The 14,561-nt window shown below is 40.6% G+C and overlaps 1 protein-coding gene across 3 annotated transcripts in view; it reads left to right on the plus strand.

Annotated features, from left to right (window-relative positions):
• LGR5 (leucine rich repeat containing G protein-coupled receptor 5) overlaps window positions 1–14,561 on the plus strand; it is a 123,040-nt gene that overhangs the window by 103,231 nt on the left and 5,248 nt on the right. For 2 of the 3 annotated variants that reach the window (XM_059186327.1, XM_059186328.1), the window contains 8 exons: window positions 2,476–2,547; window positions 2,698–2,766; window positions 2,907–2,978; window positions 6,405–6,470; window positions 7,373–7,444; window positions 11,469–11,540; window positions 12,525–12,650; window positions 13,744–13,889. In XM_059186327.1, the coding sequence (XP_059042310.1) occupies window positions 2,476–2,547; window positions 2,698–2,766; window positions 2,907–2,978; window positions 6,405–6,470; window positions 7,373–7,444; window positions 11,469–11,540; window positions 12,525–12,650; window positions 13,744–13,889 (695 nt within the window). The remainder of the gene's footprint in view (window positions 1–2,475; window positions 2,548–2,697; window positions 2,767–2,906; window positions 2,979–6,404; window positions 6,471–7,372; window positions 7,445–11,468; window positions 11,541–12,524; window positions 12,651–13,743; window positions 13,890–14,561) is intronic. The other variant, XM_059186329.1, reaches the window with a different exon arrangement.

Here is a 14,561-nt window from a genome sequence, read left to right on the forward strand (position 1 = left end):
AAAGTTTATTGCCAACAAACATTAGGCCTCATTAGAGAGTATTTACATACTAAAAGTTGGCAAATTGCTTTGCCTTTGCTTCTTTTTCCTTAGAGCCACAAGACTGGGGTTGGTTTTGTTTTCTCTCTCTTTTTTTTAATCACTCTTTTGATATGCTAATACCACTTGAGAAAGGACTAACAGCCCCCCAAATTTATAAGTGCTTCTGTCCAGTATTTTATTGCTATTCGCTATTTTCTCCCTGAAACTCTCCTCCTCTTGCTTCTGCCTGTTTCTCTCTCATCAGTCCCTGCCACCCCCTGGCAGATCCCCAGTTCCCAGCTTCTGTGAATGCTTCCCCTGTCCCACTGGCCACCCAGCCTCCATTTCTCCCTCTGTGGTCCCCATCGTCCTCGTAACTGCTTCTCAAGCCCACTGCCACCCGCCTCTGCTAGCCACTGCCTCAGCATTCCTGCCGATGGAAGGCTCATCCCCTGCCTCCGTCACGGGAGGGTGGAGGCAGAACATCCAACTCGTCAACATCTTGCTGTGGATCATACGGAGATGCAGGGTTGCCTCTCGCCTCATCTTCTGACCAGTTCTCCACAGCTCTCCTCAGTCACCCGATGCCATAACCCAGATTGACTAACCTGTATTCATAGAACAAAACTTTGTATTGCCTTTGCTCCTACAAGTCCATCTCTCACGATGCTTATTGAAATTCTGTGTCCCAGGGCCCCTTTCCAATGACATTACATGAAGTTTTTCTTGACCTCACAAGAAAATTTCCTGAGAACCCTATAACTCTTTATTTGTGAAACTTACATACACAAGCATAGGAATTCCTATCTGCCCAGTGTACTTACGTATACATATATGTATGTGAACATAATTTTATATATATATATATATATATACACACACACACACACACATACAGGCATATGACATAGATAAGGGACAGTGTGATATTATGGAAAAACTCTCCATTTTTTAATCATAAGACCTATATTCTAGCTCTAGCTCTTTCTCTTATCAGTGTTCTAATCCAAGGGAAGAGGGCAGGAGGACAGAAGGGGACTTGGGTTTTTATGGATGATGGATCTAATCCAGATCCCAGCCAGATGTTACACAAGCATGAGCTCTTTTAATTTGTACATGAAACCTACAACTCAGATTTATTATCCCAGTTTGACAAATTAGAAAAGTGAAGCTCTGGGAGTTACTGAATTTACCAAAGTATTAGAGCCTTACTTACCTCCCCCCAAAATGAGATAAATGTATCTAAGTATCTGTGCTGTGGATAATTTAAAATTTAAAAGCTGTGGGGCTTTTCAAGCTGTTGAGTGGGTCCATTGAGCTGCATACGTGAAAGAGCTTTATCAGCCAGAAAGTGTTAGGCTGTCACTCACTTGTTCTATCCCAACTGATTCCAAGCTTCTTTAGGGCGGGGACATTGTGTCCATCTTCTTCAAACTCCCAGAATCTAGCATAATGTCAGGCATGTAAGAGATCGTAATGATGGCTTCCTTAATGACTCAGTCTATGAACCCCCACAGTCCCTAGTCTCATACTTTGAGTGCAGTAACACCAATAAGTATTTGTTGAATTTCAGTGAACTGGGATGTCTTCTCCACTAAGAACTATTTGAAGGGCTTCATTGACCAGACAGTTCAAATACCATTCCATTGAAAACATCTGTAAAACAAAATATTTAAGTTCTAATAATGCCTCATCATTTAAAGCAGTATTTAACTTTTTTAGAAATCTAATGTTACCAAAAAAGCAAAATAGCAAATTTCCTCTCAACTAATTGGAAGAGTCCTTCATGTATGTTATGATAAGATTTGACTCAAGGATCTAACCTTCATGTGTACCTGTAGAACTTCATCTTTCTTTATTTATTTAATGATGCAATTGCCAGGACCTTGAATTACCTTTTTGCCACTTGATGGATATGCCACAGATGTTGAAGGCAGAGGAAGCTTTTTAGATATACCTACAATCTGTTCACTTGCTTTTCTCCTTAGTATCTGTTCTTATATCTTATATCTTATATCTGCCTTGCTGTCAAAAAAATTTTCATTTTTATATAGTATGGATTTCTTACCGGAAGTCTCCTCCTGGGGCACCTGGGTGGCTCAGTTGGTTAGGCATCTGCCTTTGGCTCAGGTCAGGATCCCACAGTCCTGGGATGAAGTGCTGTGTTGGGATCCTTGCTCAGCGAGGAGCCTGCTTTTCCCTCTGCCTGCTATCCCTCCACCCTGCCCCCATCTCTCTCTCTGACAAAAAAATAAATAAAATCCTTTTTTTTTTTTTTAAAGTCTCCTCGGGAGTCAAAACATTTCTTTCGTGTTTTACCAAGTAACCAGGAATATTATACAATATAGTACAATCAAGATTACATACATTTAATGTATTTGTTGGAATTTTGAACAGGTATTCATTTGTCCTTGAGCTTTTATACTAAGACAGTGGTGTTTGGATTTTTTTCAGACATTTCTATGACAACCCCATCCAGCTTGTTGGAAGATCTGCTTTTCAACATTTACCTGAACTAAGGACACTGTAGGTTTTTCTCTTACAGATCCATTTCCCCTTGCAGGGGTCCTGTATAAACCAAATGAATATTTTAAGTTAAAGTGCTTTGAAAATGGCACGAAAATGACCCCTTTCTGGAATCTTCTTCCAATAGTACTCATGTACCCCTCCTTCTAGGACTCTGAATGGTGCCTCACAAATAACTGTATTTCCTGATTTAACTGGAACTGCGAGCCTGGAGAGTCTGTAAGTACTTGAATAGGCTCTTGACTTTGCGCAGAACACGCACTGCCCTAGAAGCCTGACCAATCTTAAAGCCAGTGAATAAAAATATGTACTGTATGATGCCTGAATAAAAGAATTATGTCTGGTTTGTATTTCAACAGGACTTTAACTGGAGCCCAGATCTCATCTCTTCCTCAAACCGCCTGTGATCAGTTACCTAATCTGCAAGTGCTGTGCGTATCAGGAAGGCAGTGACGTTGTGTAAACAGGCAACTTCCATTTAAGAGCGAAATGGCAGGCGTTCTTTCAATAATCCTTGAAAAGGGGAGAAAGTTTTTTTCCTTGTAGGGCTACAAAAGGTCGGTGCTCCCTAGCCCCCGTGGGCCGGGGAAGTGGCTCTCTGATGTGACCCTGGTAATGGTGGCAGCGCACCCTTTGTTCCCAAGGTCCAATCAGTCTCCCGTTAGAGTTTCAACTGGCACTCGTTTCCTGTCAGAAAAAGGATATGAACAAGCCTAGATAGCTTCGTTTCCCCCCTCAAGGCTTTCCAGAGCAGAAAAAAATTATGTAATGAATCAAAAACCCAATATGGTTGCCAAAACAAAAAATTAAGTTATCAGACCCATACAGATCTTGACAAAGGTGACCCTTCTTCTGGTATAGTTGGTAGGTGCCATGTTGTAATGTTTCCAACTAGTGGCTCAAATGCTTGCATATGTGAATTCTAGTGACTTCAAGCTTTTTTTTTTCCCTCTGCCTTTTCCTTTCTGAAAAGTAGCTTATAGGGATTTGAAGAGCAGAGCCTTGTTTTGACCTTCCATTTGCAGCCTTCTCCCTCAACTCCCAACCGTATTATCGTCCTCTCATGCATTGTGGCAACTTAATGAATGAACCCTTAGTCTCCGGCCATGGCTCCGTTCTCTCATGGGAGACATCTGTGTCAGTTGAATGCCTGTACTTTCACGACAGGCTTCACCTCATGGCAGAACTACAAGCAGCACTACGAATGTTAAGTGGAAGGATGGGAATGTCTGCCACAATAATTCTGCTTCCTTCCATCCCCAGCACCCTGGCCACTTCAGACTTCAGTTGTTCAGTATATGGGGTTGTACGAACACCCCATGAGAGCCTCGGGGTCAGTCATTCATGCATAGAGGCGGGGGGGAATATGGAGTAAGTCTCTTCTTCACTCTACATTGCCGTATGAGGTGTGGATACAGATGGGAAAACTGAGAATTACGGAAGTGAAGTACATTTTTAGAAGTCACGCTGCAAGAAAGTAGCAGAATCCAAATTCAAATACAGGCAGTTTGATTGGATAACCAGAAGAAAGTGGATGTATACCAGGTGGGAGAAATCTTGGGCACCATCTTAGAATTCCACCTACCACGTCCAGGTATAATTATCTTCATTCTTCGAGGAAACTGGCTTGATGACATGACTAGGATTTCACATGCTGTGACCAGTACATAAGAAGCCAGTATTTAAACTGCATCTGTCTCCAATATGTGACATGGAAAATGGTAAACCAGCCAGAGCTAGAACTGCATAAATGGAGGCTGACTGGCAAATTGGTTAAGAGCAAAGGCTCTGGGGGTCTGTGTTTCTGGTTCAAATCTAGTCTCCCTATATACCAGCAAGATACCTTGAGCAAGTTATTTATCCCCTCTGGGGCTCCATCTCCCAATCTATAAAATAGAGATACAGCCACTTCCTCCAGAGGATCATCATGAGGATTAAGTGAGTTACTACATGTCAAACGCTTATACACACACCTGGAACATTGTAAACTCTCAGGCAGCGTTAGCTCTTATCAACTTCTTTCTCACTTCCCTTGGACCATTACTCTCTCTTCAAGCTCTTCTTTTCTCCATTTGAAACTTGAAAGGTCTGAAAGAACACAGATACATTAACCACAGGAGCTTGTCAGTTTCAAAGCCCTTCAACCTCTAACTTCGATTTGTTCTTCACGACACCATGCCAGTTCAGCAGAACGAGTATCTTCTCCTTTAAAGAGAGAACTGAAAAAAGGCATAATGTTTGGCCAGTGTATCAACCAAGATGAAGAATCAGTTGAAGTTGAGAGTAGAACTCGGAGTGCCAAGCTCTACTACAATCTAATTTATGTTCTGGATGCACAGATCTGTGAGCTCCCCACCCCCCACCCCCCTTTGACTGAATCATCCACGGAGTGCCTGTTACATGGGGAAACTTCACTGTTGAAATTGTGCCCCAGGTTCTTCACTTTCATGGGAATGATATTGGGAATCCAATATCCCCACTAAGTAGCTGGTGATCTGAAGAAAATTATTTCACATCGTATGATGATAATCAGTGTCTTACTCATAAGGTGACCACAAGCATTCAATGAAATAATTTAGGGAAAGCTGTAAACATGATGTCTATATTTAAGAAGTGCTTGATGAATGAAATGAAATGAAAATCACTAGGTAGAAAGTAGCAATGAAAATCACTAGGTAGAAAGTAGGCACAAGTGCCCCTCTGTCTTTGTGTCGAAGGTGTTCTGTATCTTCTACTAAGAGGTACACAGAAGGATTTGTCTCCTTGCAGTCTGTGAGAACAAGTGAACCAAATTATTACCAGCTGTGACGATATGTATGTCCATTTTCTCACATACACTCTTTTTTAAAAAATTCACACCATTTTGTTGACCAGGTATATTTGTGCCCAGGTGTGGGGTATGGTTTGGGGTTTTTTCGTTTTTGGTTTGGTTTGGTTTGGTTTAGTCTTTCAAGCCTCTAGTATAAACTACAAATTTGTGTTTGCAAACAGCTTCATCTACATTATATATGTGTAGTAAATGAACTGTCTTTCTATATAAATTCCATTCATTCAAAAAATGTAGAATGGAGTGCTCAATGACAAGAACAAAATAATTTAAAAGCCTCTTAGAAAGCAGTATGGATTTTCCAGTTGCATAGTAGTGATCTGGTTTTAAGAATTAGAATCAGGCATGAAAGTGTGTTGTTAGCTGATTAGCTGATAACTTTTTAAACATGAGACAAGATATTTTTTTAAGTATCTATGTTACTTTATCTACCAGCTTTCTTTTTTTAAGCTTTCTGCAAATTACCATGGCTTGTTTTAGATTAGTTATATTATACTATAAATATGTCCAGATGTTTTTGTTATTCTGTAATTTGTTGAGTTTTGGCTGAAGACTTTCTTAGATTTTTTTTTCCCCCTTGCCGTGATTGATTTCAAAGTTAGTGCTATGTTTTGAATTGTTGTTGGTTTTTTTTTTTTTTTTAGTTGATTAGAAAAGAACCAACAATGATTCTCTTAGCTGTAGAGATATAGCAGCTCTTAGAGAGGCACAATTATTTAATTTAATTTGTACTCATTTCAGTGAGATAATAGCTAGGACATTGGAGATCATCACTAACAAAATATAAATAAATTCACTAAGTAAATTATTTAAATCAATTAAAGAAGCACAACAGCTACATTTCAGTAAATGTTTGGATCTATGCTTAATCCAATAATGCCTGCGAATACCTGCTCCATGTCGGGGCTGGGGAAACATTCAGAGTCTGCCTTTGGGAGATATATCATCTTGGAGGGGAAAGGAGAGCAAAGCATGTTTCCTTAGGATTAATATGTAACAGATTTTCCCTTTTGTACCTACTGTTTTCCAGAGATCTATCTTACAACCTGCTGGAAGATTTACCCAGTTTTTCAGTCTGCCAAAAGCTTCAGAAAATGTATGTCTATCAGAGTCTCTAAGTCACTTAACAAAAAACAAGAGCCAAAACTCACATTTCCAGGGGTCACTGGTTTGCTTGCCCCCGTGGTTCACTGGGGAGACATTTGGTGCTTTCCCTTCTCATACACACAAAGTGTGACTGTGTACGATGGCTATTGAGCTGGGAAACATAGATAATATTATTTTACTATACACTGTACTGTCACTGAAGCATTTGTTGTGCTTTTTCCACCCCAAACTTGGTGTTCTAATAGAACTTCAGTGTTACTGGAGCTTTGGGGATTTTTCTAAACTTACATATCCAATGAGGAGTTTTACTTGTAAATATGGGAGGGGTTTGTTTGTTTCACAGCAGCCATCCTTAGAGGGGGTACCGTGTTCTTCATATTCGAGATGCCGTTGATGACACTTAGGCAGGAAACATTTGAACATTCCTTTCTTAAAATTGCCTCCACAAAACATGAGTCTTACTGCTTTAAAGTCATACTTTGGTTTTGATCAAAACGATATTAACCATCTATCTTTTCCCACTTCGTTTTTCTTTGAATGCCTTTGGGCGATTAAGAGAGAAAAAGAAAGGCAAATCTGTTTTTAAAAGGTAAGGATTTGACAGTCTTGAACACCCTCAGAGAATTTTAGAAGGGCCCGGAAGGCAGAGCCAGGTGACTGAACGAGGCTGACATTCGGAATACAGTCTTACGCCCACCCAGAGGAACTTGTTGCTTCAAAAGAGAGGCAACACTCCAGTATATAAATTGGAATGTTCTTCTTTAAGCAAAACAAAAAATTTTTCATCAGTCACTTGGTAGTCACACTTCATGTGTTCCTTTGATTGAGGGCAGGTACAAGATCTCTGAAGACTAATCTTTGAAACCAATCTTTGGAACTCTGTCATTTCAGAGACCTGCGACATAATGAAATCTATGAAATTAAAGTTGACACTTTCCAGCAGTTGCTTAGCCTCCGAACTCTGTGAGTACTGCCTCCCAGCGCCTTCCCCTCCACAGAGCACTCTCTACCCTGGTATTTTCTTTCTGCTGTATACGGGTACTGTTGAACCTGTGTGCCTGTTTTTGCTGTGAAAAGGCAAATCTCTCGCTCATGGTGATTTTCGGGAATATATTCAAAAGTAGTAAATTTGCCATCTGCTCTCTGACACGGAATTTGGATAAAGAAGGAGGCCAAGCTGTTGACTTGCCTATGAAACATGTTTCTGTCAGCAGCCTGGAATGGGTAGGGATCGTTTTCCACACAGAAATGGGACGACTGCACAATACTTCCTGCCCGTTCGTTTTTCCTGGGTCAGCGGTTCTCAGTCTGTGTCTCAGAGAGCTTACGAATCCTCTGGGGGCCACTGCAAGGAATGCTGGCTTCGGGTCCTCACGGGCTTCATGAGTTAGAATCTCTGAGTTGGATCCTGACGATCGCCATTTTAACAAATACACTAAGGTTTGAGCACAGACGCCCTGAAAAAGGCTTCTGTCGATCAGATGACTAAGAATTGTAAATATGGTATCTAGTTCCATTTTATGAGTGAAAACACCATATACCAGCCATAAATTTAAAAAAAAAAAAAAAAAACTTGATAACAGATTGCTTTCTGTGACAGATCTTTTTCATCTTGAAACCAAATTTCAATGTAATTTTGATGAATGATGACAGTATGTAATGCTTAAACTCTGGTATATGTTGTTCAATACTACTCTTTTCCTAAAGTTTTTCTTTTCTTTTCTTTTAAGATTTATTTTTTTATTTGAGAGACAGAGGGGTGGGAGGGGCAGAGGGAGAGGGAGAAAGAATCTCAAGCAGACTTCCCACTGAGCGTAGAGCCCGAGGCAGGGCTCAGTGCCACGACCCTGAGATCATGACCTGAGCCAGAATCAAGCATTGGTGCTTAACTGACTGAGCCACACAGGCACTCCTTAAAGTTTTTCTTAATACTTAAGAGACTATATCATAGTAAAATAATACCACTCTTCAAAACATTTTAAATTTACCCTTAAGAATCATCTCCTCCTAAAAACTTACCTTGAAAACTACCTTGTTCTGAATTTAAATATATTGCCCTTTCCTTATTTTTGGTATCAGCTTATGAAGTTCTTCTACTTTTTTTTAGTAAATGTAAAACAAAAATACATTACCTAACTTCATTACCTGACTTTTTCACCCAGTTGGAGTTCTGGCTGTTTCCAAAAGTCAGTTTCCCTGTAAAAGGCTGATATAGTTGATAATACTCTATTATGTCATTGAAATTTGCTAAGAGAGTAGAACTTAAATGTTTTCACCAGAAATATCTATATATATTTTTTTCATATACACACAAAATGAAAGACTGACCTCTAACGACACCAGAAGAATGAGACACAGACCCAGAAGGCTCCATGTCTAAGTCTCCCTGATTCCTCCGACCCGTTAGACTTCACATCTGTCACCCACCAAACTCTGCCACCTCCAGTTCATCCACTCTTCTGCCACAGGCCCACGGAATGACTCCTGTGGATTGCCACCAGCATCGTCCTAACCAACCTTTCCACCGTCTGTCTCCACTCACTCATCCCATTCTCTGAAGAGAATCTTTCTCAAACAGAAATCTAATCATGGTGCTTCCCTGCTTCAAGAATCTCGTTAGTCTCCTATTGTCTTCAAGTTTGAGACTAGACTTCCCAGCACCGAACTTCACAATCTGACTCCAGGGGTGCCTGGGTGGCTCAGTGGGTTAGGGCCTCTGCCTTCAGCTCAGGTCATGATCCCAGGGTCCTGGGATCGAGTCCCGCATGGGGCTGTCTGCTCAGCGGGGAGCCTGCTTCCCTTCCTCTCTCTCTGCCTGCCTCTCTGCCTACTTGTGATCTCTCTCTGCATCAAATAAATAAATAAAATCTTTAAAAAAAAAAAAAACCAAATCTGACACCAACCTCATAGTACAACCTCCTGACTCTCACACACGCGTTCCTAGGCCTCTGACATATGGTGGTTAGCTCCCGTGTTCTCGCTGCCCATTGGGTTCCTCCCCACTCTCGACGTCCCCCTGCCTGGGCGCTTATAAGAACAAGATCTCCTGCCATGAGCCCATGCCACTCTGATGCATTTTGCACACTCCCTGCCGCAGGACTCAACCCTCGGCACTGCCCTACCCAAAAATGACAAGAACATTTTTATCATCCCCCCCACCCTGAGGGTCTAGTGCAGTGGCTCTCTCATTATTTACTTAAGAATTTCGAACATGTTCTGAGCAAAAGATAGGGACTCTGATGTCAGTCAGCTCGAGTTCGAATCCCAGCTCCTGAGATGATTCTGTGATTTGGAGCAAGTCCCTTACTGCTCTGTGCGTCACTCCTCACCAGTAAAATGGGGCTAATGACAACACCCACCTCTTAGAGTTGTGCTGACGGTTATGAGAGCAAGTGAGGCATAGGTAGGCAGAAACCAACCATGTGGCCAAGGCTGAGGCTACAGAGACACAGAGAAGGGAGGCCGCGGTTGAAAAAGTGTGTAGCTGCCACCAGAGACAAGATTCCCAAGCAGAGAAGGAGGACCAGTGCCTAAGTTCTCTCTCCTGGGCTTCCACTGGGAATCCAGCTGCGACCAGGAGGGAGCCACCTGCAGGGTCAGCCCCAGGCACGGAACAGAGCTGGAGAGCAGAAATGGCTCCTTGGGGGCTGCTGGGAGGACTCCAGCACACAGGTGTACAAGCAGGAGAGGAATTACAGTCCTTTGAACATACAAATTCTCCCATATTTACTCGAAAACTCGCCAAAGTGCTATAGGGACCCATGACCGGACTCAGCCTGCATTCCTGATATTTTGCTCTGTGAGGCTCACTGGGGGGCACCCATGTTCCAGCTGAAGGCACCAGAGACTTGGACAGGTGGTAGGACCTGCTCCCCTCGAGGGACAGAGACGTTAGGAGCAGCTCAGGAGGAGACAGCCTCCTCACTCAATTTACTGAATCCCCGTTTTGAGCTTCCCCACTCCTTCCCTGCTATTTCCTCCCCTTGTTAGCCAAAACTGTTTTCTGTCCTGGGATCTGTGAGGGATCAAAATAAAAAGCTTCCAGTTTCATCCAGTGTAGGGAGCCTTTCAAATGAGAATATAAATATTCTGTGAAAACCATTTATCCAAGGTAACTCAGGAGGCCCAGTATCCTAAATAAATCACTCCTCTGTGCTAGAGAAAAGGTGACCCAAATTCCTTTCAATTTCCTCAGTTGTCTATACTTCCATTACATTTATTAGTCAGGTATTCTGAAAGGACAAATTTTAAGTTCATTGCACCTTTTGTGAGATGTGGAAGTCCTATTCTTGCTGAATCATCTACATTTCAGTGTGTGTGTGTGTGTGTGTGTGTGTGTGTTGAGTTAATCTTATTTCTCCGTAGATTGTAGGTTTTCTTTGTTATTAAAGGATTTTATTTTCAACATATTAGCCGCTTTTTTATTTATTTTGCAGTTAAGAATTTAAGTGTGCATCTCCTTTACTGGGGATTTTTTCTTTAATACTTCTCAGTGTTTCTCTTGCGGCCTGACCTACCCGACAATGTACAGAAAGCATTTTTGAGTTTCATTACATATGCAGGACATTTTACCCACTTCCAGTTCGTCAGAGGAGGACCCTCAGAAGTCCTGCGTCTTAACTCCTCCTCCACCTCTGCTCATCTCAGAAGTGCCCCTATAAAATTTCACGGTCATGTTTTAGTCAACATTTTAGCAGAGAATAAAATCTAAAATATCCACTTGCATGATTTTTCCTTGATTGTTTTAAAACAAGTTTGATTTAAAGTTCCCTCTTTAAATCAAACTTGTTTTAAAACAACCTTTATCTGAAAAATACCTTTCAGATAATACTAATACCTTTATCTGAAAGCTGATTTGATAAGTTTATTGCTATGTCCTGAATGGAAGTTAAGTTTTAAGGAATATATGTGGTAAAACTTCACACAATCTTTTTTTTTTTTTTAATATATAATCTTCTCACTTGCCTCATTATTATTTTTTTAATAGGAATTTAGCCTGGAACAAAATTGCCATCATTCATCCCAATGCGTTTTCCACTTTGCCATCTCTAAGAAAGCTGTGAGTATTTTCGTGACTTGTTTATGGCATATTTTAAATAATTGGGGGGCCACCTAAATTCATCAAAAATGTTGGTTTTCATAAGTGACTCTTAATCTCACAAAACAAACTGAGGGTTGCTGGGGGGAGGGGGGTTGGAAGAAGGGGGGTAGGGTTATGGACATTGGGGAGGGTATGTGCTATGGTGAGTGCTGTGAAGTGTGTACACCTGGCGATTCACAGACCTGTACCCCTGGAGATAAAAATATATTATATGTTTATAAAAAATTTTTTTAAAATGTTGGTTTTGCTGAAGTGCATGAATTGCCGTGTGCATGAATTGCCCAGCCGTTAGTGCTCTGGACATTGGAGCTGAGTCAGACCAGAGAGGAGCCCCCACATACCCCGCCCTTCCATGGCCACAGGGGGTGGCGGGGGGGGCTGACATGTGTAATTGAAGATCTGGACGACAGCTGGTTCTGGTTATTGAGGTGAAATTTTCCATTTTAGCTGAGCAATCAGGTGGGGTAGAATAAGATGTCATTTCAGTTCCAAAGCGTTTTCATTCCATATTTGCCATGAGAGAAAACTTTGCTGTCCTGTCCCCCACCCCATGCCACCTCCCCTCTGCATCTTACACCTTCCTCTCCCTCTCCCTTGTCAAAGGAGAATTTGCTGGTCAGACAGAGTTAAGGGGAGGAAAGAGAATAAACCCTACAGCGTCTTCCCCCTCCTGCCCAACTTAATCCATTCAATATCACAATATCACTTTTTAAATTAGCTTCAGCACCTCCTTCCACTGATTTTTGATGTCCCCACCTGGCAAAATGAAGCTGAATGTAGAAATTACAATTTGGATGTGATTGAAACAAGTCTCCGCTGCAATTCTGATTTTAAGTCGTAAAATGATCAGAAGCTAAACCTAAAAGGTTGCCTTTTTTTTTTAAACATCGATGCTTTCTGCAAACACAGACCAAAAGCCAATTGTTGTTTGATGTTTTACAGGGACCTATCCTCCAACCGCCTGTCGTCTTTTCCTGTAACGGGGTTACATGGTTTAACTCACTTAAAATTAACAGGAAATCATGCCTTACAGAGCTTGATATCATCTGAAAACTTTCCAGAACTCAAGTGAGTTTGTCATTAAAACTAATAAGATACATTTGTGGTCATGCGAAATAATAGACATGTTATAGTAGTTTTCAAAATTTATGAGGTCATGGGACTCTTGAATTGCATTTCATGCCCTCAAGTCCCCCACCCCTAGGGCATTGTTACGACAAACCCTGAAGGGGGAGACTTTGTCTTCCTGATCACATTTCCTTTCTTCCTCAAAGATTCCTCCAGAATCCTAGTGTTCACGGGAAGAGTTTGAAAACCATTGATCCATGAGATAAACTAGGACACGTAATTAAATAACGTGATAATATTATTATAGTTAAAAACTGCTTACGTTTTTAATTTTATCTAGCTTGTTATATGTTCTAATAAAATGTACTAAATTCATATTTCTTTGAGGAAGTAATGCTCTTTAAAATCTGTTATGCTTATTACTATTAAAAATATATGTGTATATATATACATATATATGTATATATATATGTGTGTGTGTATATATATATGTGTGTGTATATACATATATATGCATGTAGGTATGTGTATGGGTATATACATATGTATATGTATTTTTTAAACCACAGGACATTCCATATACTTTTAAAACCATAACCCCAAAAGAGAGTTTGGAAAGTAAAAGAGAGTAAAAATCTAAAAATACCCCCTAAATAACTTTTTATTTTATTTCCTTTTAGACTTTGTTTCCAGTGTATTTTTAATCATTAGAACTATGGTACATATACGAACTTACATCATGTTTTCATTACTTTACATTATGTCATACCATAAGCACTTTTTAATGGTGCTACAATTTTCCTAGCAGTCATTTTTTTAACTTCCCTATTATGGAAATTTTCAAGCACGAAAGTAGAGAAAATAATATAATATATGCATCACTCAACCTCAGCAATTATCAGCATTTCATGGCAACTCCATTGTTACTATAAATAGTACAGTAATGAACACCTTTGTGCACAGTTAATACTTTAGTTTCTTAATTAAGGCTAAGATCCAAAGACAGAATTATTGAGTGAAAAAACATGAACACTACCTTCAACAACCTGTGTCTTTAAGTATGTGTTTTTTGTTTGATTTCGTTCATTTAAAGGGTTATAGAAATGCCTTATGCTTACCAGTGTTGTGCATTTGGAGTGTGTGAGAATGTCTATAAAATATCTAATCAATGGAATAAAGAGGACAACAGCAGTACAGATGACCTGCATAAGAAAGATGCTGGAATGTTTCAAGTTCAAGGTAAGACTTGCTATGTCACAGTGACGATATTGTATCTAGAAGGGTCTTGAAAAGTCATCAAACAAGTCATCTGAACTCCAGACAAGTCCCTATGTAACCAGCCCCAGCAAGATGGCCATCAATCTCACTACTTAAAGACTCCCAGAGAAAGAGAAATATCCCTTAGGATTCGTTCTAAAAGTTCATCTTTTCTGTAAGTGATTCCTTCATACTTTTATTTACAATTCAATCCCCCGTGGCATAGATTGTCCTCGGGGGTAATTCTTAATATTGATGTTAATATTTCCATAAGCTTTTAAAAAGGGCCTCATCCTTATGGATATCTTTTTTTTAAAAAACGTGTTTCTGAGTGGTTTTCTCCAGAAGACAAAATCCTCTTTTAGTCTTAGGACCTGAGAGGAGTAGCCAGTACAGGCATTTAGATGCTTCCGTATGTCTGCAGAAGGGCTGAAGAATCCCAATTCTCATCCAACTAATTCTAAAACATTCACTCCTCCCACCCCGCCCTCCATAGAGGTATCTGTCAGGAAGGTGAAATGAGATAATGTCTGTAAAGCACTTGGCTTTCCTTGAAGTAAGACCTTACTTAAACTGACAGCAATGCCCCTGAAACCACACCTGTGGTAATGAGGAGACGCCATGGCAGCCCCCAGTTGCCTTTCCCTGCCAACC

The sequence above is a fragment of the Mustela lutreola genome, chromosome 8 (assembly GCF_030435805.1).
Source record: "Mustela lutreola isolate mMusLut2 chromosome 8, mMusLut2.pri, whole genome shotgun sequence".
In the NCBI taxonomy this organism is placed as follows: domain Eukaryota; kingdom Metazoa; phylum Chordata; class Mammalia; order Carnivora; family Mustelidae; genus Mustela; species Mustela lutreola.